General features: G+C 36.7%; 1 protein-coding gene across 2 annotated transcripts in view; it reads left to right on the top strand.

The window, feature by feature from the left end:
• pappab (pregnancy-associated plasma protein A, pappalysin 1b) overlaps positions 1 to 24,402 on the top strand; it is a 67,180-nt gene that overhangs the window by 9,774 nt on the left and 33,004 nt on the right. For both annotated transcript variants that reach the window (XM_052555597.1, XM_052555598.1), the window contains exons 3-9: positions 6,645 to 6,790; positions 6,958 to 7,251; positions 7,416 to 7,608; positions 8,547 to 8,668; positions 14,888 to 15,389; positions 22,211 to 22,339; positions 23,533 to 23,624. In XM_052555597.1, coding sequence (XP_052411557.1) covers positions 6,645 to 6,790; positions 6,958 to 7,251; positions 7,416 to 7,608; positions 8,547 to 8,668; positions 14,888 to 15,389; positions 22,211 to 22,339; positions 23,533 to 23,624 — 1,478 coding nt within the window. The remainder of the gene's footprint in view (positions 1 to 6,644; positions 6,791 to 6,957; positions 7,252 to 7,415; positions 7,609 to 8,546; positions 8,669 to 14,887; positions 15,390 to 22,210; positions 22,340 to 23,532; positions 23,625 to 24,402) is intronic.

Genomic DNA, 24,402 nt, shown 5'->3' with positions numbered 1-24,402 from the left:
CCAAGACTGCAGAGCTGGTGAGAGAAATGATGCTAGAGCGAGACAGTATAAAAATGAGTCAAGTCTGTATAATTGCATGAATCAAGACCCGTACATCTGGCTCATTTTCAAGCACTTCAGGCGAGCTCTCAGAGTCAAAAAGAGAGTGACATCATCGCTTCTCTAATCGGGTTTGGTTCAGACATTATGCAGATCTGATATAAACATAGTCGTCTCTACCTGAATTGACATCAATTTCAGGAATAAATTCAACTGAATTGCAGTATTTAGTTTAGGTGCAGTGCTTTCACTGATCTCTGAGGATTTAAAGGTCACAACACTGCAGAGAGAAAAGAAATGCATTGCTTTCCTAAAAGCATATCTCGAGTGCATACTTGTTTGTCTCAGAATAGTCAAAGGTATGTTGCTCCTGCTTTGCTCTTCTGCTTTTTTCCATGGCTTTCTTGAAGAGGAGATCCAACTCTAATAATAAGAGTTTCTCTATTAGCGCTGTTTAAGACGTCACTCTGCAGCATAATTTAAGCCACTTGGTTTGTAAACTAAGCCAGCTAATAGCCAGTTACCTTATCAAGGATTAGGACAGGAAAAGCACACTCTTATCACCTTTTTTTATTCTTCTGGAGGCTTGAGAAACCACCTGTCTACACAAGTGGCAACCTAAAAAAGTGACGCAGATCTGTCTCTCTCTTCATTGCATACAATGTTAGGCACACAACCACAGAGTCCAACCCCTGATGTTCAGAAGTAGGTTTGGATAAAGAGTTTAAGCCCCGGGGTGGGGGTGGGGGGAGAAGGGGGGGGGGGGCAGAAGGATTTCCTCTTTTTAAACTGCAGCAATTAAATAGTCCTTTAACATGCCACTGTGAGTCCAGCTGATTCATTTGTGTGCAGAGCCCTTTTCATTGGGGACTTCCACTCCACCGCATTAACAGCGCTGGACACACTTACTTGCAATGAACTAGTTTCCAGGCTTTAATTGTATTTCTAACATATTTTCCTTCTGAAATAAAGGGAGAGATTTATGAGGACCAGATAATGCTGATGCTTTGTTGCAGTGGCAGTGTTTGTGTGTCTGGCTGTCCGCATCAAATGTGATGCTACACAGCTCATGTTGAGTCAGCATGAATGTAGGCCTGGGGATACAGCTTTCAATATTCAATATATCTCTGTATTTATGTACTTGAAATAGCTCAAAGGGCTGATTTTTTAAATCATTTTTTAAGGATAATAGTTTTGAAACCGCCACTGTCTCCACATTTACAGATTTACAGTGTTTAATGCATAACACTACAATTGTTTGAAATGATCAAAGCATGTTTTTCAGATTTTTCTGGGAAAATTGTATATCAATTATTTTCCCTTTGCTTACATTCACTCACAAAAACAACGAAATATAATTTCCATTAAAACTTTTGTGAGCTAACACAAAGTTTCAAGATTTGCAAGAACGTGGAATCAGTGAAATATAAAGCTTTAGTCATTTATTTTTTCCCCAACCATGACCATGTCCCTTTAGAGAGTCCAAGGAGTAATTATATTGAATCATTTTTATATACACATATGAAGAATTGTGTAGATTTGTGTAAAATGTAGATTTTTGTCGCAATAAAATTACTAAGCTTACTGTATAAGTAAACTTCATGGGGATGAAATAATAAAAAAATATATAATAGTATAAAAGATGACAGAAAGTGGAAGTAATGGAGGACATACTGTAGGAACAGACAGTTCAGAAATGAATGTTTATAATGACTTTATGCCTCAGATGTACATACAGTAGGAACATCCGTACTATACTACGGTGGCAGTGATTGTGTACTGTATTCTTCCAGTACAATATTTCCTGCATTTATCTACTTCGGCTCTATTTCTTCATATATCAAACAGCCCTTGTTTTCCGTAGACCTTGCATAAACGTATTCTCCTCTCTTCTAGCCTCTTTTATGGTAACTGTCTGTGAATTATATTATTCCTGCAGAGGTCAGCTACAAATTATCCCACGAGCCTGTGAACTTCACGCCTGGTTGTGCATGATGCTAATTGTATATATATGATGATTGATCACTCCTCTTATGTACTTGGAGCTGATGAAAAGATCCATGAAAGGCTGAGAAAATTATAGCCCTCTCAGCCAACTGGCGAACACTGCCATGCCAACCCGCCCCGAGCAGCTCTACGCGAAACCACACTCGGTACATCTGGATGTAAGGCCGTCTTTACTGATTCAGATGAATAATACATGGGTGTAAATGGATGAAGCCATAATCACGCATTTAATAGGCATTAAATATAAATGCGTCAACACACCACTTGGAGCACTCTGAGTGCAGCCAGGCAGAACTGATCAGCAGTGACGTCTGCGCTTTTCCCCACCTTTTTTTTTTTTTTGTGCTTGTTTAATGGACAGCCTTCCCATGACACAAGCCTGTGCTCTACATGTGGAGATGTGAACGGACTGGCTTCTTTTAAGACATCCTGGAAGACTCTTTTGGCATTCTTAATGATGATCCCCTCCGAATGTGAGCCTAGTGATTCATTATGTGGCTTCAAACATTGTACTGCCAGTGTCACCCACTTCCCTACTCAGCAGAATCAGGAGAAAAAAAAAGCCTCAAATGATCCTGAGCAGCATTGTGCAATACATGACCACTGATGCCTGCATACTTTGGCTGGACAGATGAATACTTTGGCCTGCTGTTTTTGTAGTAGGCCTACGTCCACATCTGATTCGTGTTGTGTTTTTGTAAGTCAGCCAGTGGATTAAACTTAATTGAACTCAGATTAGGTGGCTTTGACCTACAGTAGTGGAACTTTTATTAAAGCAGAGGCCTACGTTTTAAAAAACAAGTTCTTTTTGCACTTACTCTATAGCTGACTTATTTATCTCCCCGTGAAACTCCCTGACCCCTTTTTCCCTTTCTGTACAGCCAAAAAGCCAGCCAAATATTTTCATAGGAAATAATGAAATTCCTGAAATTATTAGGAGGGAAACCTTATATCATCTGTTCTCCTTATATTTGTCCCCTGAGCTGGCTTCCACGGTTTCACAAGCGAACTTCTGCCGCCTTTTGATACTGCCTAACAGTTTCTTTTCGTTTTCCATTATAAAACTGTGATGTCATTTCAAGTATTCCACTATATAGGTTTACTTTGGTGCATTTTCACTAGGCTGAGTCAAGAAAAACCAGTAAGATGCATGCTTATAAGTCAAAAAAGTGAATGTTTCTTTACTGTGATCCTTGTGAGAATATCTATTCTGTTATGAGTTGTTTTCTGAATATCTGTGGAATGAAGCAGGTAATTTGAGGTCTGTACCACACAAGATGTTTCCACGCTGTGCTGCGTCTCATTGGCAGCTGTGTTGGCTTGTAGCGCCACCACCACAACTAATCATCAATGTTCTGCCGAGAGAACATCACACCCTCTGCCATGTGTTTTTTTTCTTCTTCATATTTGTGCAACATTATCACATCCCTGTCTTTCACTTTCAGACACAAAGTAGTGATAGATGGATCAATAAAATTACAACTATATATTCAGACCTAGTTTTTATTCAAAAATATGTAAGTAAAAAACATGGTTGAAAAATGCATTTATATATATATATATATATATATATATATATATATATATATATATATATATATATACACTGGCTTGAATACACTACTTCTATGATGAGAGTGTTCTTATTTAATCTTCAATCTTGTGTTTTAATTTTTAATCCTGTGTTTTTAAAACTTCAGTTATTACAATATTAGAATGATTTCTGATAGATCTCATGATACTGAAGACTGGAGTAATGGCTGCTTAAAATTCAGCTTTGCCAGTAGTGGTATAAATTACATATGAAAAAAAACATTAAAAGAAAGAAGCATTTTTTTAATTGTATCAACATTTCACAATAAATTAAATTAAATTAATGTATTTAGCAGACGCTTTTATCCAAAGCAACTTACAGTGCATTCAGGCTAACAATTTTTTTACCAAAAACATGTTTCCCGGGAATCAAACCCACAACCTTTTGCATTGCTAATGCAATGCTCTACCACTGAGCCACGGGAACAAACATTACAACTTCAATTATTCCAAACTTCCTGCCTGATTGGTGTTGGGATGTATAATAACAACCATGCTTTAAAAATAAATTGTGTATAATTGGGAATATAGTCCAGTACTGAAATGCAAAAGTGTGTTTACTAGACTTACTCTCCATGAGGCTTCTAGTGTTTCTCTTTTATGACAGAGAGTGATGACTTTACAAGACGTAGTGCTACAGTATAAGGCTTACGAGAAAATAAATACCAGGAAATGGTCATCCTGTCTCCTTAACCCGCGTCTTCCTTAGAAGGTTAATACATCAAGAACAACTACAAAGTAATACATACATTTTCATAATGTCTCAGCTAACCCAGGGCTTAGCAGCATGACAACAGATACCGTGTTTGATCGGCCCTCATGGTGAACTGGCTAACAGATGTTGCTCTTAAGATGAGGAATGAGACCTGACTGTCTTTTTTTCTCAATGAATAGTGGAGGTGGGTGTTTACTACATCTGAAAGCACTGGAGTTAGGGACTTAGCACCGCTTGTGTTCATTTTTGTTCCAGTATTTTTTCAAAAGGGAAATGTTTTTAGAGAATTAAGCAGGGCCTCCCGTAAAGACAGAGGAGGTTAGCGGAGAGGCGATATGAAATACTATACGTCTGCGCAAATATGAATATATGCATGGTTACATGCTGTTGTACTTATGGAAATGTATGTCTCCAGCAAGCCAGCATTCATCACTCCAAAGAGGCTTGTCTTTGTTTGACTTGCATGACAGTTATCACTGCAGGGGAAAGGCTTGCATGGGAATAACATGGCCAGTGTGTTTGAGGTGAAATAATAAGCATTTTAAGGGGGCCGTGTTTGAAACTATCCAAATGACACAATGCATTCCTAACTAGACAGGGCCAGTGACCTATGACCTTAGCGCTGGCCGCAGCGCGGGGCTCAGGTTTCCTTCCAAATACAAACTCTGTGTGACAGCCTCACTAGAGCCATTAAATTACAGAACACTGCTTCTCTTGACAAACATTTATACACTCACACACACTCTTTGTGTACTTTCTGTATATACTTTCCCATCAATCGTGTCCGATGTATTTCATTAAAAAAAAATTACCTCAAAATTTGGGAATTACCCTAGTAAAAGTTATATAATTAAAATGCGTTTATTTCATAATAAATTGAGTCTATTAACATATGTACTGACATATTGCTTGAGAATTACTGATATAAATACATTATTTGTAGTACTAGTTGTGTTCAACGCATGTTTCTCAATATCAATCCCAAAATGTGTTTTATTGTTAATAATGTTGAGGACTGTATGGTCTTGATATCGGTCTTTAAATGCAATATATTTAAAGTGTACCTGAAGTATACTTGCAATAGTTCCTCTTTAGCACAATCAAATATACTTCACCATATCTTTTGTTGGTTGGAATTCAACACTACTTTCACAAAACTGAAGCACAAAATTAGATTTTAAATACCAGTTTAGTATGCTAAAAGTACAATTGCATGGTATTTTTATTAAATGTATACTGTATGTATGTAAATGTATTTGTAGTATTCTTAGCATACGTGTATTTCAAATACATTAAAGTATATTTATTTTCCACTAGGGTATATTCACTCAGACGTTTAGAGAGCTGAGTAAAATAAATGTACCATTTATAAATTCAGTGATTCATATAGATATAGATTTCCCCATCTGATTCAGTTCGGACTCACAAGCTCTCAATTTGGGTATTTTTTCAGTTATAATGCCCATTAAGAGCTGGCTAATAAATGCGCAACCACAAACATTTTGGTGACATTTTTGGTAAATTATCGTGGGAAAAATGGTCCATTTTATATTGTCAATAGTATGGAGATGTATAAACCACAGCTCATACAGAAGTTAATTTCAAAACAAAAAGTTTTCTGTTGGTTACTGTAGCAATTCTATAAAAATTTAAATGTGTGTGGGCATATCTTTCATCCTCACGCGAAATTCCAGATTGTGTGAAGTTCAATTGAAACGACTGGATTTTATCCACCAAAAAAGAAAATTGTTGAACAGTGGTAAATGTGACCGCATCTTTATGAGCAACTTATTTTTTTAGTGACTCAGAAACACAAGTTGCGTGACCTTTTAAAGATTTGGTCACAAGAGTCATTTGTTGGTGTATCAGCCAATACTGGTCACTTCTTGTTTGCATTTGGGTCCTCAACAAAAAAAAACATTTTTTGCATCACATTCACAACTGATTTTTATTTTATTTTTTATGGCGCTTAATTTCCAATAGTGGAGGAGCAGTGAAAATTGATGAAGGAAACTCTGAGACACGAAAACCTGGTGCATTACAAACACTGTAAACAGACATAAAAGATCAATATTGCCATTTTTTATAATCATGATAAGTAAATGCTAGATGGTCATAAACATAAAACCCGAAAAGACAAGTGGCAGCTCAGTCAACTGAATCCTGAAAAGGATTTGGTACAGGATTATATGTGTGATTGTAAAGTCCGGTTTACAGAATATATAATTTTGAAAATAATTTTGTCTGTTTTGAATATTTTCTGTGTTAAAAAGTCTTTCTTGTTCTGTAGGGCTTACATGAACGTGAAAGAGCTGAAAGAGGTTTTGAATTTGGATGGATCCACACACTTGAACATCTTCTTTGCTAACTCATCTGATGAAGACGTGGCTGGTGTGGGCACTTGGCCCTGGGATAAAGAAGCTTTGACACATTTAGGTAAATACATAAATGCATCACTACAATACAGATAACAATCACTGGTTTAGCATAGTTTTGAAAAGCATTGCTTATCAACTTTCAGTGTCATCAGAAAAAAAAGACATTAAATGGGTACCAAAAAGGATGATGTTTATAATACCTGCTCTCGCTCTGTCTTTTTTGAGGTGGGATTGTATTAAACCCTTTATTTTATGGTACGTTTGGCCACACTCACACCATGATCCATGAGATTGGCCACAGCCTTGGACTGTACCATGTCTTCAGGGGAATCTCAGAGGTGGAGTCCTGTAACGATGCCTGCTTAGAGACTGAGCCGTCTCTTGAGACGGGGGATCTGTGTGTAGATACAAATCCCACCCCCAAGTACAAGTACTGCAGAGATCCTGAGCCAGGCAACGACACCTGCGGCAGACGTCATTTCACAAACACCCCCTTCAACAACTACATGAGCTATGCTGGTGAGACATACAGTATACAGTATCAACTCTAAATGTCTGCAGAGTAGAAGACTTCTGCAGACTCTTTTAGCATTTTCTGTGCTGATTTGGACAGGAAATCTGTGAAAGACATTTAAAATGAGTGTAACGTCTGAGAATTCTTTGTTCGTTTTGTTCCCATAAAGATGATGACTGCACAGATTCCTTCACGCTGAACCAGGTGGCCCGGATGCACTGTTACCTGGATCTGATCTACCAGTCTTGGAGACCTGGCAGTAAACCAGCTCCTGTTCCTCTACCTCCTCGAGTAACAGCACAGGACCATGACTCTGTTACACTAGAGTGGTTCCCTGCCCTCACCGGACATTACTTAGACAGGTGAAAAAATAAATAAAAAAAATAACTAGGAGGCAAGGCTGTTCCTAGATAATTATTCATTCATATTATTAATAAAGAAATTATTCAGTGAAATATTAATCAATAACTATTAAAATAATAATAATAATATATTAAAATGTAACATTCCTTGCTATTTTGAAACCAATAAGTAACATTATTTGTATTGTAAGTTACTGAAGAAAAAATACAATAAATTAAAATGTATTAAGAAAAAATATATTTTTGCAAAAACAAAAAATGACAAATATTTAGCAAATGATATGTTGTACAACATTTGATTTATTTTTAGAACCTTACAAAATCTGAATTTTAAATTGTATGTAGAAATCCCCCAACAAATACATTCTTATATTGACTTAATAGAAATAAAACATAAACTTATCAAACTAAATCAAACTAAAGGGCAAGTTTAATGTTATATAAATGTTATCGGCATGATATGTGTAGTATATTTCGTTTTAATTTAATATTTGGATAACATTTTTTGCTCCTTTTAATAAAACATTTATTTAAAAGAAAAAAAGTTGTTTTATGCTCTTTATTTGTACGAACTACATTTTTTTATTGATGTTGTGATGGTCTGTGTGTCTTTAAGGCTTGTTTCAGTAGTTAATTAATTTTTTACTGTATGTTTACATTAGGTTTTATCAGTTAATTCCAGAAATTCTTATATAATGTAAGTACCCCAATAACAATGAATGGTGAGATGCTAAACAAGTCAAGGTCAATCATGTCAATAAAGATTCAATGTAGTGCAGTACTGCACATGGCGCCCACAAGCGAGGTTTGTGTCATCTAAAACAAAATTTCTCTCTCATCATCATAGAAACGGTTTTATCCATTTTTAAAGGCATCAAGAGGATTTTGTGGTGCTGCTGTGTCTAAGTTGCTACCTTGGCTGTCTGTTGATTTCCTAGAGAAGTGGGATCAGTTTGTGACAGATGTACTGAAGTTGGAGTGCTCCTACAGTATGCCTCGAACTCTTCTTCTCCCAGACCCTGCGCTCCCTCCGGCCACTGGAGTCCTCGTGAAGCAGAAGGTAAGACTAAATAATGCTGCCGGATACTTAGCTTTAAAGATTTTCCATAAACCCCACAATAGATGCCTTCATTTGACTGATATGTGTTTTGAAATCAGATTTTCTTTTTGAAAGCAGACTGACCAGGGGAGCATTGTCCCGTTGTAAACAAAATGGCAAGGAACAAAAAATATTGAAGAAGTAATCTTTAAATGCCATTTTTGTTACAGCAGCACCCTAGTAAAAACAGTAAATAATTAAACAAGAAAATACCTATGCCATAATTTAAAATGCATTTATTTCATACTACGTATACTTCAAATACACTAGCATATGTTGACATATCTCTTAATTAATCTTTATTTTGAGTATTTCTTTGCACAATGCACATTTCTTAATGTTATGCCAAAAATGTGTTTTAATATCAACATAAATGAGGATTGTATGATCTCTGTTCAATATCAGTCTTTAAATGCAAGATAGTTTACCTGAAGTATATTTGCAATAGTTCCACTTTAGCAAAATCACCTCAGTCCTATTTTAACTACTAAGCACAGAATTTTTATTTTTATTATGCACATAAATATATAAATGTATTTGTAGTATACAAAATAAATGTATTTAATTTTTAGTATTTAATTGATCTTTTAGTATTAGTTATTATTTGCCCACCTGCGCATGTTGTCATTAATAGCAGTCCTGTATCACTGACCCAATGTGGTCCAAACATTAGAGGTTTGTGATACTGTACAGTTTCGTGTAAACACTCATAGCTAGTTGGTTAGTTTCTCTAACGATGCATTGTACTGTGGTAGTTAATCAGTGAGTTACATTGTATAGTAAACACACACCAGTCCAAAATTAAAGGTAGAATCTCATTTTAAAGGAACCGATGCTTTATTGATTTAACTCTGTCAGCTTTTTTAAATTTTATTGCGGCACTGTCCATAAAATGTTCTAGAATGTAACAATAACATAATAAGTTTTTAACTTTTGAATTCACTATCACATTAGGTCAAAATAAATCTCATTGCATATGATGAGACTTACTGGCCATTTAGTGGTTTTGTTAGTGGCCTACTTGAATCCTTTAAGGAGGTTTCCTGTCTGGATTTAAACTGGCTACTTTTGGCAAACTGAAAGAGACCTGTTTCTGTTGACACTTGGAAATTGTGTTCAATTGGTGAGTGCAGTTCAAAACCATTAATGTGCAGTTTTATTGAGTGGGATAAATGATTAAAGCATTGCACCCAATTCGGGTTGCCAAGTGAGGCCAATATTGGATGGAACAGCAAAGTAATCTATGAGGAGAAGAACTAAAAAGTGTGGAAAAAATTAGTCAGAGGGGTTGTCGTAAATTTCGATTTTCTCATGTGTTTATTTTAAGGCTAAAAATGTGGACATATGGAAGAATTGGTCCTCAGAGCTTTGTGCACATAAATGAATGTTTTTTACCACGGGGAATGAGTCATGTTTTCCTGCGCAGTATCAATGATCTTGCCCTTGTAGTTCAACCTTTGATCTGGTATCACAGAATGAAGCCAAACTGCCATGGTCAAGCTATTCTTATCGAAATTCCAAGGCATCCATTTTTTTTATTCCGATTATTCTATTTATGAGTGCAAAGTATCTGTATAATCTACCTAAGCACTGAAGAAGCACTAGGCCCTAATGGCCATGACATATGCCCACTATTTTAGCTCAAACTGCAAAAGATCTTGAAAAAGTGAATTGGACTTGACATTGAAATGTTGAAAACAACTTCAGAGGCCTACATTCCAGAGGCCGGCTGTTTTTCTGTTTAATTACTTAACCACTTCATTTGGTTTGCTTTTAAAAATGGGTGAGTCAGACTTGTGGCGGGTAGAGCCGTAAGTGCATGCTTGTATCCCTCCAAGCCAAGTTGGCCCAGCAGTGGCTTCACGCAGTCAGCTGAGAAGGCATGCCCAGGCTTGCCATGGCCACAACGCTTTAACTATGCTTTGCACTTGGATGGCTTCCCTGGTGTACTCCATTGCCCGGGCCATCTTTCCACTGTTTACAATCGGATACAAAACCTGACTTTGACTGCCTGCAGCTGGTTTGAACCTCTGCCCTTTACCGCTCTCAGAAAATCACCTGCCTGCAGTGCTCACCTCATCCAATGTATGCTCCCTGTCCTCAGTCATCTAGGTTAAAAAAGCATTTTTTTCCTCTCATTCGAGTGTCCTTAGTTGACTCTTTGGAAACGATACGCTTATCGTGTTGCTGGAATTCAATAAAAGAGCAGCACCGGCACAACAAATAGATGGATGCGAGAGTGCTGTGCAAAGTCAACTCGATTTGCCATGCAAATTACTCTGTGGTTTCTTGTGCTCATGAGAAAGATCCCACAGTTGATTGAAAACATGAAGAAGATGAGAATGAATGTGAGACACAAAACCAGGAATGCTAGGAATGACTTGTATCTCCGTCCCACTCTTACCTCAATGCTTCATTTGTCTGCAGTGCCCCCTTTGCCCAGATCTTGATTGTGTCATTGAGTCTTGCTGACTGGCAGGAGTTTCCAGTACGACTATCAGCAATCTTTTGAACTTTTTGGTTTGTTTGATGTGAGTTTAGTTCATTTGATGAGAGGCTTATGATAGAACATATTGGTTTATTTTGGAAAGTCCAGTTCTGCTTGATGGCTATTTCTGCCTTTGTCCTTTTCCATCTAATATTTCTTCTAATATTCCCTTGATCAGCAGCTGAGGTACATGGGGGATCTACGTGGGAGACATTTAGCAAAAATTAGGGCATTTGATACTGCAAAAATGCATCTAGTTTCAGAACATCCCAGTTTGTTTTGGCCATCTAACTGAGCAACAAATACCCACCCTTGAACAACGGTGATATCTGAGTCAGACATGCGAGGGAGGTTACCTAGATGCTTGGCTCAGCCAAATAAACATTGACAAAACTTTTGCCCAGCGCTTTTTCCATTTGTCATTTAACTCATAGTCAGACTCCAAATGAAGCTTGACTGAGGTCAACCAAAATAAATGTGAAAGTAGCTTTTACCTCACCTTTTTTCCATTCGTCATGCAACCAGTCAGATCAAAAAACAGCATTTTAAAAGCAACAGTGGCTTTAAAAAGGGATGCTTAAGCCACACTTAAAATGTATAAATGTAATCAAAGTAAATACAATTAAAGAGACATTTTTGTTTAGAATGTTTTTTTTTTTTCTTGTTGGTTTTATGCATTTTTCTCCTCACAAGATAAACAGTCATTATGAATACATACACACACATTTTAGACGGGACCAGAAGCAAAATAAAACTAAGAAATAAATAACGGCAGAGCAGATGTAAGATGCAAATGTATGCATTATGGCTAATATGGCAGTCAGTGGGCATCTTCAAGAAATTCCAACATGGACGTTTTTCTAATATAAGAATAATAGCATGTTTTATCCGCATTGTATTTTTTTTGTGTGTGTGTGTGATAAAAACAAGAGATGTTCTGTTCAAGCCGGGCTCACACTGCAGGAGTTTTAGGCCGATTTATATTTTCTTGTTGAGGACCTTGTTTGGTTATGAAGTTCAGCACTGCAAATGTGAGACATTTCCTCCATTGCTAATATCCAACGGGCCCATAAAGCAATTGTTATTCTAAAAGTACTGATGTAATTGTGATCATCCTGATTTAAAATCCTAAATCTCATGCATGTTTGATATGATCGTGGAGACCATAGTTTGTGGGCGAGCAGGTAGGGAGGTGCAAAATTCGATCTGTAAATGCTTCATATTACCAGATAATCCACACCGAACATCGGAACTGACCAAGGTCATCAACAATATTTTTTTTTTCTGAATCTCGGGAGGAGAAAATTTGGGAATAAATCACCCTAACTCCTGTAGTGTGAGCACGGCTTTAGTGAAACATGTTCACAGTTAATGTGATGAGCTACACCTGTGATTACTCTGCTAGGAAACTTTTAAACTTGAGGAGAACTGACTTCATACATCCACTAAAATCACTTCAACACCAGCTGGTTAAAAGTCATTGCCAAAAAGGTTCAGGAAAACAAGGCTAGTTCTAAGAAAAATTCTAGCTTCATATATTCAGGTGCCATAAGGTATTTTCATAGCCAATGCAATCACACATATTTAAGTGAGTGTCCAAACTGTATTGTGTGCATCTTCTTAGTGGTCTTTTAAATAATGGTTATTCAGAAATATTTTTGAAATATTAATTTTGAAATATTTAAGCTATATATGCCAGCTTTATTCTGCAAACTAACAAAGGTGGATGGAATTAAATCAATAGTGCTCTACAGAAAGTCATCATTGTAATATAAATGTATAATGATATTTTAGTATACAGTAGCTGCAAGCTTAAATGCATTTATTTCCCACTGCAGTGGGTCTGATTTAAGCAGAGTTTCAGTGGGGCCTCCCTGTCAAGCTCATCCCCTCTCCGGGCCCCTCCCCCTTCAGCTGCCTCACAATGACCTCTTGACAGATTCTAAAAAGGAAAAGAATTCTCCCCATGACCTCCTGCCATCTTACTGAAGAACATCATTTGGCCCACTTAGAAACTGTTTGTTTGTTTGTTTTTGAAATGCCATTCATTAATCCAAGAACCCAATAATTGGATTTAATAGCAAAAGTCATTGCAATTGATATCGCTCAGGATTATTATTATTGTTTTTATTTATGTTAAATAATTAGCAGTGCTTGCTAAGGCAAACATGGGTATTACTATTGGTCATACATAGGTTTAAGGATTTATCCACATTGCAGTACCCTGGCAAAGGCACTAGGATCCTAGTGGCATTAATATACCCCTCTCATTTTCATAACCTCATGGTGTTTTTTAGAGAAAGTAACATAACACATTTTCATCCTTTGCTGTCCTCCTTAGGTCCTGAGGATTCTGTAGAAAGGTTGACTCGTTTAGATTAATGTGTTTGTGAATTGGACTGCACTATATGTGTTCATAAGAAAACATTTTGTGAGATTCAGATAACACTTGTCACACTGTATGTTATGTGCTGTCTGAAAGGACATTTAGATGGAAAACATTTCTGATAAATCACCATTAAATGTTCTGTCCATCTTAGGTCTGAATTATAGAAAGATTCAGTATAAGAATTGAATCATTTAAAGTCATTTGTTTGTGAATCACACGGCTTAGGCTGTATGTTTCTGATTCACTAAAAATAATCATTTCATAAGAATTATTTGTATGTAAATGGGACGCTGTAAAATCTGCAAGTACATTTGAATATAAAAACCTCTAAGTAATCTTCACATTCTTACAGTTTTGTTCTCCAATCCCTAGTTGTTAACTTCTGCAGGATCCAATTCAAATGGCTTCTTTCAGTCAGTGTTGGGGAAAGTTACTTTTAAAAGTAATGCATCATTAATTTACTTGGTTACTTTTATGGAAAGTAATGCGTTATGTTACTTTTGTATTACTTTCACTTTACTTTTTTTTTTTTTTAGCAAATGTAAAACCCCTTTCCCATCGAAAGTGTAATGAATAAACCTCAGGCTGAAGGAAATGTAAATTCACATCTGTACAGTAGAACACAGGAGAAGAAGCTTCAACACTTTTCAGCAATAAAAAAAATGAAGCACAATTGTTAGTTTATATGAAGTCATTTTTGCTTATTAGTATGATTGAACTGGATCATCAAAGGCCAGCAGCAAAGACATGGAATGGGATTAGATACATTTGTGTTGTTTAACATATTTAATTATCGCAGGTTTTTGTCATATTTTGATTTCCGTTCTAATTAATTTTGATAAATACTAAATCTGTTTTTTTTTCTGAGTGGGATGAATTAATGCACATTCACATTTAATGTAGAACTACATCATGTTCACACAGCATACACAACGCCTCTGTACTTCCGCGAATAGGAAAACAAAGTAACTGGCATTTTGAAAAAGTAACTCCGATATTTTCTTGCAAATTCAAAAGTAATGCGTTACTTTACTAGTTACTTGTAAAAAGTAATCTGATTACGTAACTCGAGTAACTTGTAATGTGTTACCCCCAACACTGCTTACAGTCTGTAAAAATGGTGGGCCTATTGAACATCCATTATTTATTTTTGTCAACATTACTATTGTTCATACTTTGGATTTAAGGATTTCAACCGCATCCTGGCAGCATCAGTATACCCCTCTCATTTTTATAACCTCACAGTGTATTAACTTGTGCTAAAGAAAAGAGTCTTGGTTTCATTCTTTGCTGTCCTCTTTAGGTCCACCAGATGTAGAGCAGGCCTGTGAAGCGAGCGTCAGCACTTGGAGCCCCAACGCCGGCATAGACTCGAGTAGTGTTGGCTCAGCATCTTGCCCACCCCAGGGCTGTATGCTGCAGCTGGAGTTTGCCTATCCGCTGGTGCCTGACTCCCTTACTGTTTGGGTCACCTTCTTCTCTCCGGAGGAGACTGGACTGCCTGCAATCCACGACATCCTTCTGCTGACCCTCAGTGGTAACAACATCTCGCTGGGTCCACAGTATGTGTTCTGTGACACGCCGCTGACACTTAAGCTTGATGTGAAGGAGGAGGTGTATGGGGTGCAGTTCTTCACCATGGAGCAGCACTTGGAAATCGATGCCACATTGCTTGCCTCAAAGCCAGACAATCCTCTGTGCCGGTTGTGCCATCCTCTACGCTATAGACTGATTCGACAGCCACCGTTCACACATGCACTAAATGGGCTGATCCTCCAGGAAGCCACTCTGAGATATGTGGACAGGTAAGGATTAGGGGTGTATGGGTTATTTATAACTACTATAGCGTCTATGAATAATTTTGAATGATCTATTTTTATACTTTCACAATTTCTTTTTTTTTATTATGTGGTTTAGTTTTAGTTTGTATTTATTTCCAGCTAGTATTAAACTAAATACAAATGGGAAACTGAAGGGGGAAAAAAGCTAATAAGATTAAGATAAAATATTCATATATTTAATTTATTTCAGCTTTATTTCACTTTTTATTTCACTTTAAAAAAATGTTTTTATGGTTTTAGTTCTAGTTTTAACGATAATATCCCTGAATCTGACACCTGACAGAATCTCAAACATGTCCTGATATGATTATGATTTGATTAGATTCAGGGGCCTGTGATAACAATATAACAATATTATTTACCTATTTTACACAACCAGTTACATTCTTAAATTAAAGCTCACAAATCACAACACACAGCAGTGAACACACACACACAGTGAACACACAACCGGAGCAGTGGGCAGCCATTTTTTGCTGCGGCACGCGGGGAGCAGCTGAGGTTTCGGTGCCTTGCTCAATTGGCTTGTTCAATGAGATAAGCAATGACAACAGTTAGGAAAGTCTTTTAGTTTTCTGTGCTTCCCATGACTTGAGTTTGACAGGAGAGAATAAAGTGTCTGTGTTTTTGTTTTTTTCATTGCCAAGAGCAATGCTAGGTTGCTGCATCATGATCATCTGGCATATACATTTTAAAAGAGAATGCATTTCTTTGTGGAAGCACATAGAACAGTCACTGGACAACGTGTGGAAATGTTGCAAACATCAAAAATAAAAGTTCAAAAGTTATTCTGAAAAAGATCTTTTTCAGGTGTTGCGTTGACACATTGTATTGTTGGTCATTTAAACTGAAGTATCAGTCCATATCAATGTATCGTTACGGCCCCTAGTAAGGAGGAATTATTTGTCCCTCTATTATGAATGATTTGTTCTGGAGAACTTTGACAGGCTCTGAAAAGTTTTCTTTTGCGTGTCATCATGACATCACAACACTATTCACTATTATACATGATGTGCTTTGCCGTTGTATGAATGCCTCTTGGGAACTATGTGTGAGGTCTTCAGACATATCCTTTACTCCTTGGGCTGGGGGTTCAGGTCAGCTCGAAGAATTTCACAGCCAGCTTGTTGTCATCTGAGAGATACATGCTGAAGTGCTCCCAGGCAGTTTAACTTCATGGGATACTCATAAATTCTAAGTGGCCACAAAACAGTGGGAGAGTGTTTGAAGAGCCTCTGCCTCTTTGATAACAGCAGAAACAAACAGACTGCCAGATTGACAGATAGCCTCCAACTAGATAATCAGAAAATAATCAAAATGCCTCTTATTAAAAGGACATTAATAAAGACTTTAGTCATTTAGTAGCCAGGCATTTTGTCTGCTTTCTTTGGTATGTTTTTTGTGTTGGACTATTTTTTCCCAGGGCTTCTGAATGCTGGGCCCTCCAAAAGAACAAGACCACACCTCAGTTGGCAGGCTGCCAATAATGTGTACATTAGCTTTCACAAAAAAAAAAAAACATCTAATCAGTGCATATAAACAGGACCCAATGTGAACCCACTGAACCTCACTGTCCTCACACTGGGCTGTTTTGGGTGTCTTTTCTTGTTTCCAAAAAGTTGGCTGACAAGTGAAACTACAGTAAATACAGCGACAGCTGCAGCAGTATGTTAGGAAAAGACATGAAGATATTCTCATCGTAACAAATCAATATCTTAATATTTAAATATATATCATATTTAGAACTGAAAAAGTCTCAACACATCTTTGCAGAACTAAAGTAGTATTTATACTGACATATCCAAACATACATTAAAACGGTGTTTAGTTTGTAGTAGCACAGTCCAAGTTGTGTTAGCAAGCTATCCAGATCCAGCCAACAGCTTAATCTGTTCATATAATGTGGTTTTTAATTGAAAAGGTTTGTTTTATGTATTAATGCTGCACAGCTGTATTCACCAGATGGTGAGAAAATGTATCAGTGTATCAGCAGGCTTGTACTGCTCTGGGATCAGCGGAAAACTCCCCGCATCTGAAATTCATAAACGCAGAGCGAAAGTGCCGTTGAGAAAGCTATTTTAGGGATTAATACAAGATATTGGGAAATTCATTATTCAGTATCAGCACAAGCGATTTACAGTAACTTCTAGATCTCAGACTGTTTGGAGCACTGTTTTATTATTGCACTGAGGCTAGTCTAAATGAATGTACTGCAGTAGTTGGATTCGATATGAACAAGAAATATAAATATTTTGTAACATTATAAAAGTAAATGTCTATATATTCTTTTATTTTATTTTATTTGTTATCTTTTCTTTATTTATTGATGATAGGGCAAGTTAAAGTTACTGTTAGCTGTAATTGAGTTATAGGTTGTTGTTTTTCTCAAGGACTCCTAGGAAATGTTACTAAATTAACAGGAATCATTTGATGAGATTTGAACAGTTTACTACCTGAATTGCAGCCACGATTCTTGACAGTTATTTTGTCTTATTTTTATAACTTCTCCTCTCTTTCAGTCCTCAGTGTGGGTGTCCTTTCCTGATCCTTCATTGCTTTGTGACAATTAGCTAGAGATCGTTTTCATATCGTCCAGGAAAACAAGGGCCATAAAATGTTTTGTCAGCTCCAGAGTGGCGCAAAATTACATGGCCATTTCATCCTCCAGGTGCAAGCCTAGTTCTGCTCCAATAGAGGCAGGCAATCACTCATTGTGACCAGTGAAAGCAGCCCCAATCAAAGTGGTGTCTGGCTAAAAGAGGCAGGCTTCCTAATGAGAGCTCTTCAGCGTAGCAGGGGAATGTGCTATAATATCGGATCTCAGCCAAAGAACAGCCGCTATAGATCACTGCTGCTACAGTATGGAGAGTGATTAAGCAGCATGGCCTCTGAGAACCTCCATAGTGCTTCACACACCCCTGTTTTCATTTGCAGCTTTATCAATATGATTATGTCACAGGCCAACAAGACAAAGTGAACACACTCAACCCACAAATCAGCGCTGTGTGTCGTAAGCATGCACAAGGTATGCAAATTTAGCATTGTCTTGTGAATTTGAAGCTATAGTTCACCCAAAAAATTCAAATGTTGTGGTTACTCACCTACATGATATTCCAAAGCCATATGCTGCTGTTTTTGTTTGTAAAATGCGAACTTTCTAAACATTCTTTACCCAGATTTTTTTTGCAGAATCTTTCTTTTTTTCCATATTTCCATAACTTTTTTTAATGACGTGAGGGAAAATGTACAGTATGTATGTGTGTATAATTCTTTGATGGATAATTGCTTTAAGGCTGTGAAAAACATGCATGATTCATGACTTCAGAATAGTACCCATTCACAAGCAAGACATTCTGGGTTAGACATCTGTGTTTGTGCATCGTCTACAGTAGTAATCTGAAGAGATTACGTATTACCTACTTGAAGGTCAACATTGCAAGAATTTCACATTTTCCTCTGTCATGGATTCCAGTGGCGTGTTTCTCTTTTATTCATGGAGCATATAGTAAGCACCACTTGATGGATCTCTTGGGTTGAGTTGCGGTCCGACTAAACATCTGTGGTGCGGTAAATTATATGATTTAGGTTGTGTTGTTGTTTTATTTAGCCATATGAAATCTGATTTTGATTTTAAATGACTAATTATTTCCACTCCTTTGAAGTGATTAAGTTTTTCGATCATCATTCTCCTCCTAAACGCTTCAAGCAGCGAGCAGCTGCACAGAGGGCTTGGCATTATAAGCATCATTTTGATTTCTTTTGAAGGTATACAGCGAATACTATTATATGATTTTTCCAACATGTGGGCTGAAAGAGAGAAGTACCTTAAAAAAAAACAACTAAGGAGGATGAGTGTGCTCCTCTGTAGAGCTCAATCACAAGCAACAGAAAAGACAGACTTGTACATCTCACTCTTCTGCTAGTTTGTTTCGAAGTCCAGCTGCATTTAAGTGCAGACCACAAAAAAAAAAAAAAAAAAAAATGGGACTGACATCATAGTGCCTGTGACTCAGAATTTTAGATCTATAATTTAATCATTTATATTTGCTATTGATATTACTTGATTATACCACATTGATTACACAGTCATTAAAATTAATTATTTACATTTTTGTGTCTTTTGCAGCATCTTGAGTATGACACAGCATTCTAAAAACACAGCACTCGTGTTAAAATAAGTTTAACTTTTTATTTTTTTTACTTGTCTTTTTTAATGCAAAAATACATTCTGTCTGAAATTTGGGAAAGAAAAGAAACTCTAGAGAGGTGAAAACCCACATGTGTTGACAGAAATCAACCCATTATGATTTCAGGAAGTGAAACCGGTCATATTTATACCCAGAGATTTTAGCTGCTTTAGTGTCTGGTTACTGTCTTGCTTAACTAGCCGTGTGCTTCCTGAACACTGTCAGTGCTGCACGCTCCCAGCCTATTGACTTAAGAGCTGCGATGTTTTCCCACACTACTGCGGGGTATCCCGCATGGGGATAGTGATGATGTCATGAGCTACCACAAATTCCAGCACAGAGGCTTGAAAAATGTTGTTGTCATCCGAAAACACGAAGACAGGAAGGTGCTGTGACACATCGCAATGTTTGAGCTCCAGGGTTTCTCCGAATTATTACTCGCATGGAATTTCATTTGAACGTTGTCTTTTGTACTGTGTCTTTGTATGCGGGCTGACTTATAAAAAGTTTTATATCTGCGGGTTTATTTTTAAGAATGATAGTCTCTGAGTGTTTTTAGTATGGCACAAAAACTCCAATAAATTATTATGATTTCACAAACAAACAGCCTCGCCGCAAATTCGTAATGTAGCCGCAAGACATTGATGGCTAAATTGATACTTAGTCGATTCAATGGGCAAAATATCCTTTCCTCGTTGTGGAAGCCAAGCCAACGGTCTACCTCAGGAGTCACTGTGGCTGTTAAGGATAGCAGCAGTACTCTTTTAGCTTTGCTCTGCCTCTCCACAACAAACATGTCTTAGAAAAACACAGCCACAAGACCACATTGCGGGCCAAGATCTTCCAGCTCTTGCCTTTGGGGGTTGGCTCAGACTCAGCATGCAGTTCTAGCAAAGTGTCCTCTGGCATTCGGCAGTTCTCACACCACTGAGGCTCTCTGACCCATATTTGACTGTTTGGGAAGTCTGCAGCTGGAGGAGCTTGTGGGGTTTTAGAGCCTCATGGTGGAGCTGATTGAGTTGAGTATACCTGAACCAGCTGTGAGGCTTTCCGCACACTGCGCGATCCCTCCAAGTTTGTGTTCCTGCAGGCAGAAAGTTAAAGCGGTGTAAAGGATCTGAGCGGCACATGTGCAGACAGAGGTTTAAGGGTTGATCTGAGTCGCGATTAAAATGTTTTTGTTAACCCGAGCCCCATAAGTGGCTGGGTCGCTAACAGGAATTTTTTTTAAATATTTTTTATAAAATGGGCGTGTTGTCAGAGGGAAAAGCCTCTCTGACTGATCCTGTGCTCCCTCCACCTCCATTCTCCGTCGCTCTATTCTTGGCACTTCATTGTGAGGTGAAGATAAATGGAATGAGAGCGGAAATGCATTTTATGGGACAAGGGGGTCTTGGGTCATTTGGGTGGTCCGTGCGACGGATCCTATGCTGAGTTTAGAGGCCTGATCCTGGCACAGATGATGACTAGAGCTTTACTTTGCTGAGTCTTGTGCTTCGTGTACCTGAAGGGTTTTATTACAGCCATGAGAGCTCAGAGTGTGTACAGCACGCTTTGTACTCTATGTAGAGTCACATTTCAATAGCCATCCTTTCTTAGCATCTAATTGTTGGTGCTTGAAGATGAAAGGGGACAGTTTCAAAATCCCATAAATTAAATGCACTGAGTGGTCATCGCCTTATATAATGGCAAGCACTACAATTGTCTCATAAACACTCATTCCAAAGCAGTTTTCCATCTCTCAGATGTAAATATTTAAACAGTCTTAATTTAGGTAGAAGTAAGCAGATTGCTATTAAAGGCATGAAGTCTTTTCTTTATACTAAAGTTTTCATGATATATGTTTGTGATATGGATGTAATATAGAAAAGTGCAGTCGGGAACAGGTGCAGATCTGAAGCAGTTCTATAATAAAGTGCTAATATATAATAAAGCGATAAATGATGAGTTCTTGTCATGTTTTGTTGAGGTACTAATGGAAAGCATGCGAGCAATATATCTGTTCACCATTGTCTGTTTGGCAGCAGTACAAACTTTTACATCTAATAAAACTTTTGAAAACACCATTGAAACATATGTACCCTACCATTCCAAAGTTTCAGGAGTTGGTAAAAAAAAATATTTTATTGTTATTATTATTTGTATGTTTTTGAAAGAAGTCTCTAACCAAGTACTGCTCACCAAGAATACATTTTTTAAGAAATATTTAGAACTGTTTTATTCATTTTATAATTATTAGCATTAATTTAAAAAACAGTGCTATTTCTCTATTTTTTATTTTTATTTTTTATTATTATTATTATTATTATTATTTTTGGAAACCATTTTTCAAGACTCTTTGATTAATAGAGAGTTCTAAACAAGCATGTTTCTTTTTCTTTTTTTTTCTTTTTTTTAAATGATACATTTTTACTGTCACTTGGGTTATTTAATGTGCCTTTGCTGTATAAATATGTTCTCATTGACCTCAAACCTTTGAATGGTAAAGACCCACAACTTTAAATTGACTACAGTTTTAGGAGTGCAAGCATTGGGGAGTTGGGTTTCTCTAAATAAAAGTTAAAAAACATACTAATAGTCCTTGTTTATGTGTTCCAGGGACTTAAAGCCTGATGAGACGTACACCTACCATGTGCTGACAGTGTCCAGAAGAGCGGAGAGTGAACCATCTCCTCCTCTCTCTCACCAGCTGGGCTCACCCTACTGTGGAGATGGACTCATCCAAAAGTGAGTTCACTTTCTAAACTTTCGCTGCATTCACTATAAATCTATCGGAAATTAAAAATGTACATATCCTTGTGGTTTACTGCAACCACTGTGGGTGACAATGGTTATAGCCATGTTATGAAAATATTAGGGATTTAATGATTCACCTTATTCACACAGCAATGTGATTCACAATACTGATTTCACGATATGATTTTCTGACATGATTTTCTGATATTATATTTTTTCAAAAAAAAAATAAAATAAAAAATAAATAAATATATATATATATATATATATATATATATATATATATATATATATATATATATATATATATATATGAAAAGGTGTCCTTTCATATTGCTTGGACAAAATGTTGCACATTTCTTTGTGTAATGAATATTTGTAGAATAATATAACTAAATTTACAATTTAAAACAAAATCAAATAAATAATACAAATATAATAAATCATTCATATAAATAAACTAAGGCTTTACCTGTGCTCTTACCATTTAAAATTAGAGGCAACCACTGTATTTTATCTTGACCCAAGCAGGAGCAGTTGTTAATCTAAATTAGATTGTATAATTTTGATTGCTGAATATAAAAGCAGAATGGTCTGCTTTTAGCTTTGTGAAACTATACTAAATAAAACATCTTTACTAAAACAGCACGGGCTAATGAAAATACAAATTATGTCTCTGACAGCAGGTGGCGCTTGTGGAACAGCAGCAATACAGCGTTTCCTTGCTTGCTGTTGTAAACAAAGCAGCACTGCTACTTAAATTTGCATTATACAGAGAAAGAAAGAAAACACAATCTAAACTTTCCTAAAGACAGTCAGTTCCCCGATTTGAATCGTCACATATTTGAGTCTATTTCCAACCAGCTCGAGATGCATCGAAAATATGTAACATATTGTGAATAAAATTATCTGAAATAAACATTATTAATAAAATGGCTCATTGAATTGATTTGTTTGTGTAAGATTGTTTACAGAAGCCTTTATCTTTGTCTTCATTGAGCACATTTCCATTAGCTGTTTGGAAAAGTATGAACCTTGCCTTATTTCTGCTCATTCTTGTAACAGATGTTTTGAAAAATGACTAACTAGATGTTTATTTTTTATTTATTTAAAACAGATTTGTGGCAGTAAGGTTACTTGTGTGATTTGACTATTTTAATGATTTATGTCTGTATGCCTTTCAGATATCTTGGAGAGCAATGTGATGACATGAACTTTGCTAATGGAGATGGCTGCTCAAACCAGTGCAAGAAAGAGACGTTGTTCAACTGTGTTGGTATGTGATTGTCATCTATAGCTAGAAACATTAAAAGAATGGTTCAAACATAAATTAAGTCTTTATTTAGCCTCTTCCAACTTTAATGTAAGGTCGAATTTGTGTGTTTGAGCCTGCTTCTGAAAATACAGTGCAGTAGTATCAGGTTTTTTTTTATTGTTTATTATTATTATTATTTTATTTTATTTTTTGCTTGGCAGACATGGTCAGGCATTATAAGAAAACATAGACACTAAAGAATCATTATGCAGCTCTTTTCCATACAATGACACACATTGTATGGAAAAGAGCTGCACAATGATTCTTCAAAATACCTTATTTTATGTAAGGCGAAAAAAATGTATAACAAGCATATGTATTTGGAATAATGTGAGAGTGAACAAATAATGATAGAATTTTCATTTTGGGTTGCTTATTTTTTAGCACTATTTTAACGAGAAAGAACAATAAACTAAAGGTATATAAAGTGTAGCATCAGTTTGATTGATGTTTTGCTCCAGCAGCATTTAGCTGTATTGCACATTACTTCTCAGCGCTCTATTGATGTCAGTTCTGCCCGGTCGCCCAGCCATCAATCTCATGGCTTCAACCTGTCATCGGTGTCACATGGTGTCCTACACTGACAATGTGTGAAAGACCAAGAAAGTTCTGTTGTACTATCCCTTTATAGCACACAACTTGTTAGCTGGTTGTGATGTTAATGGAGTGCTTTAAGTTGTGAGCTAATCAGTTCTGTCAAAACAATTGGCCGCATAATTGGACCCTCTTACAGACATTT

The sequence above is a fragment of the Carassius gibelio genome, chromosome B5, assembly GCF_023724105.1.
Source record: "Carassius gibelio isolate Cgi1373 ecotype wild population from Czech Republic chromosome B5, carGib1.2-hapl.c, whole genome shotgun sequence".
NCBI lineage: Eukaryota > Metazoa > Chordata > Actinopteri > Cypriniformes > Cyprinidae > Carassius > Carassius gibelio.
This window is presented reverse-complemented; position numbering and strand designations above follow the sequence as displayed.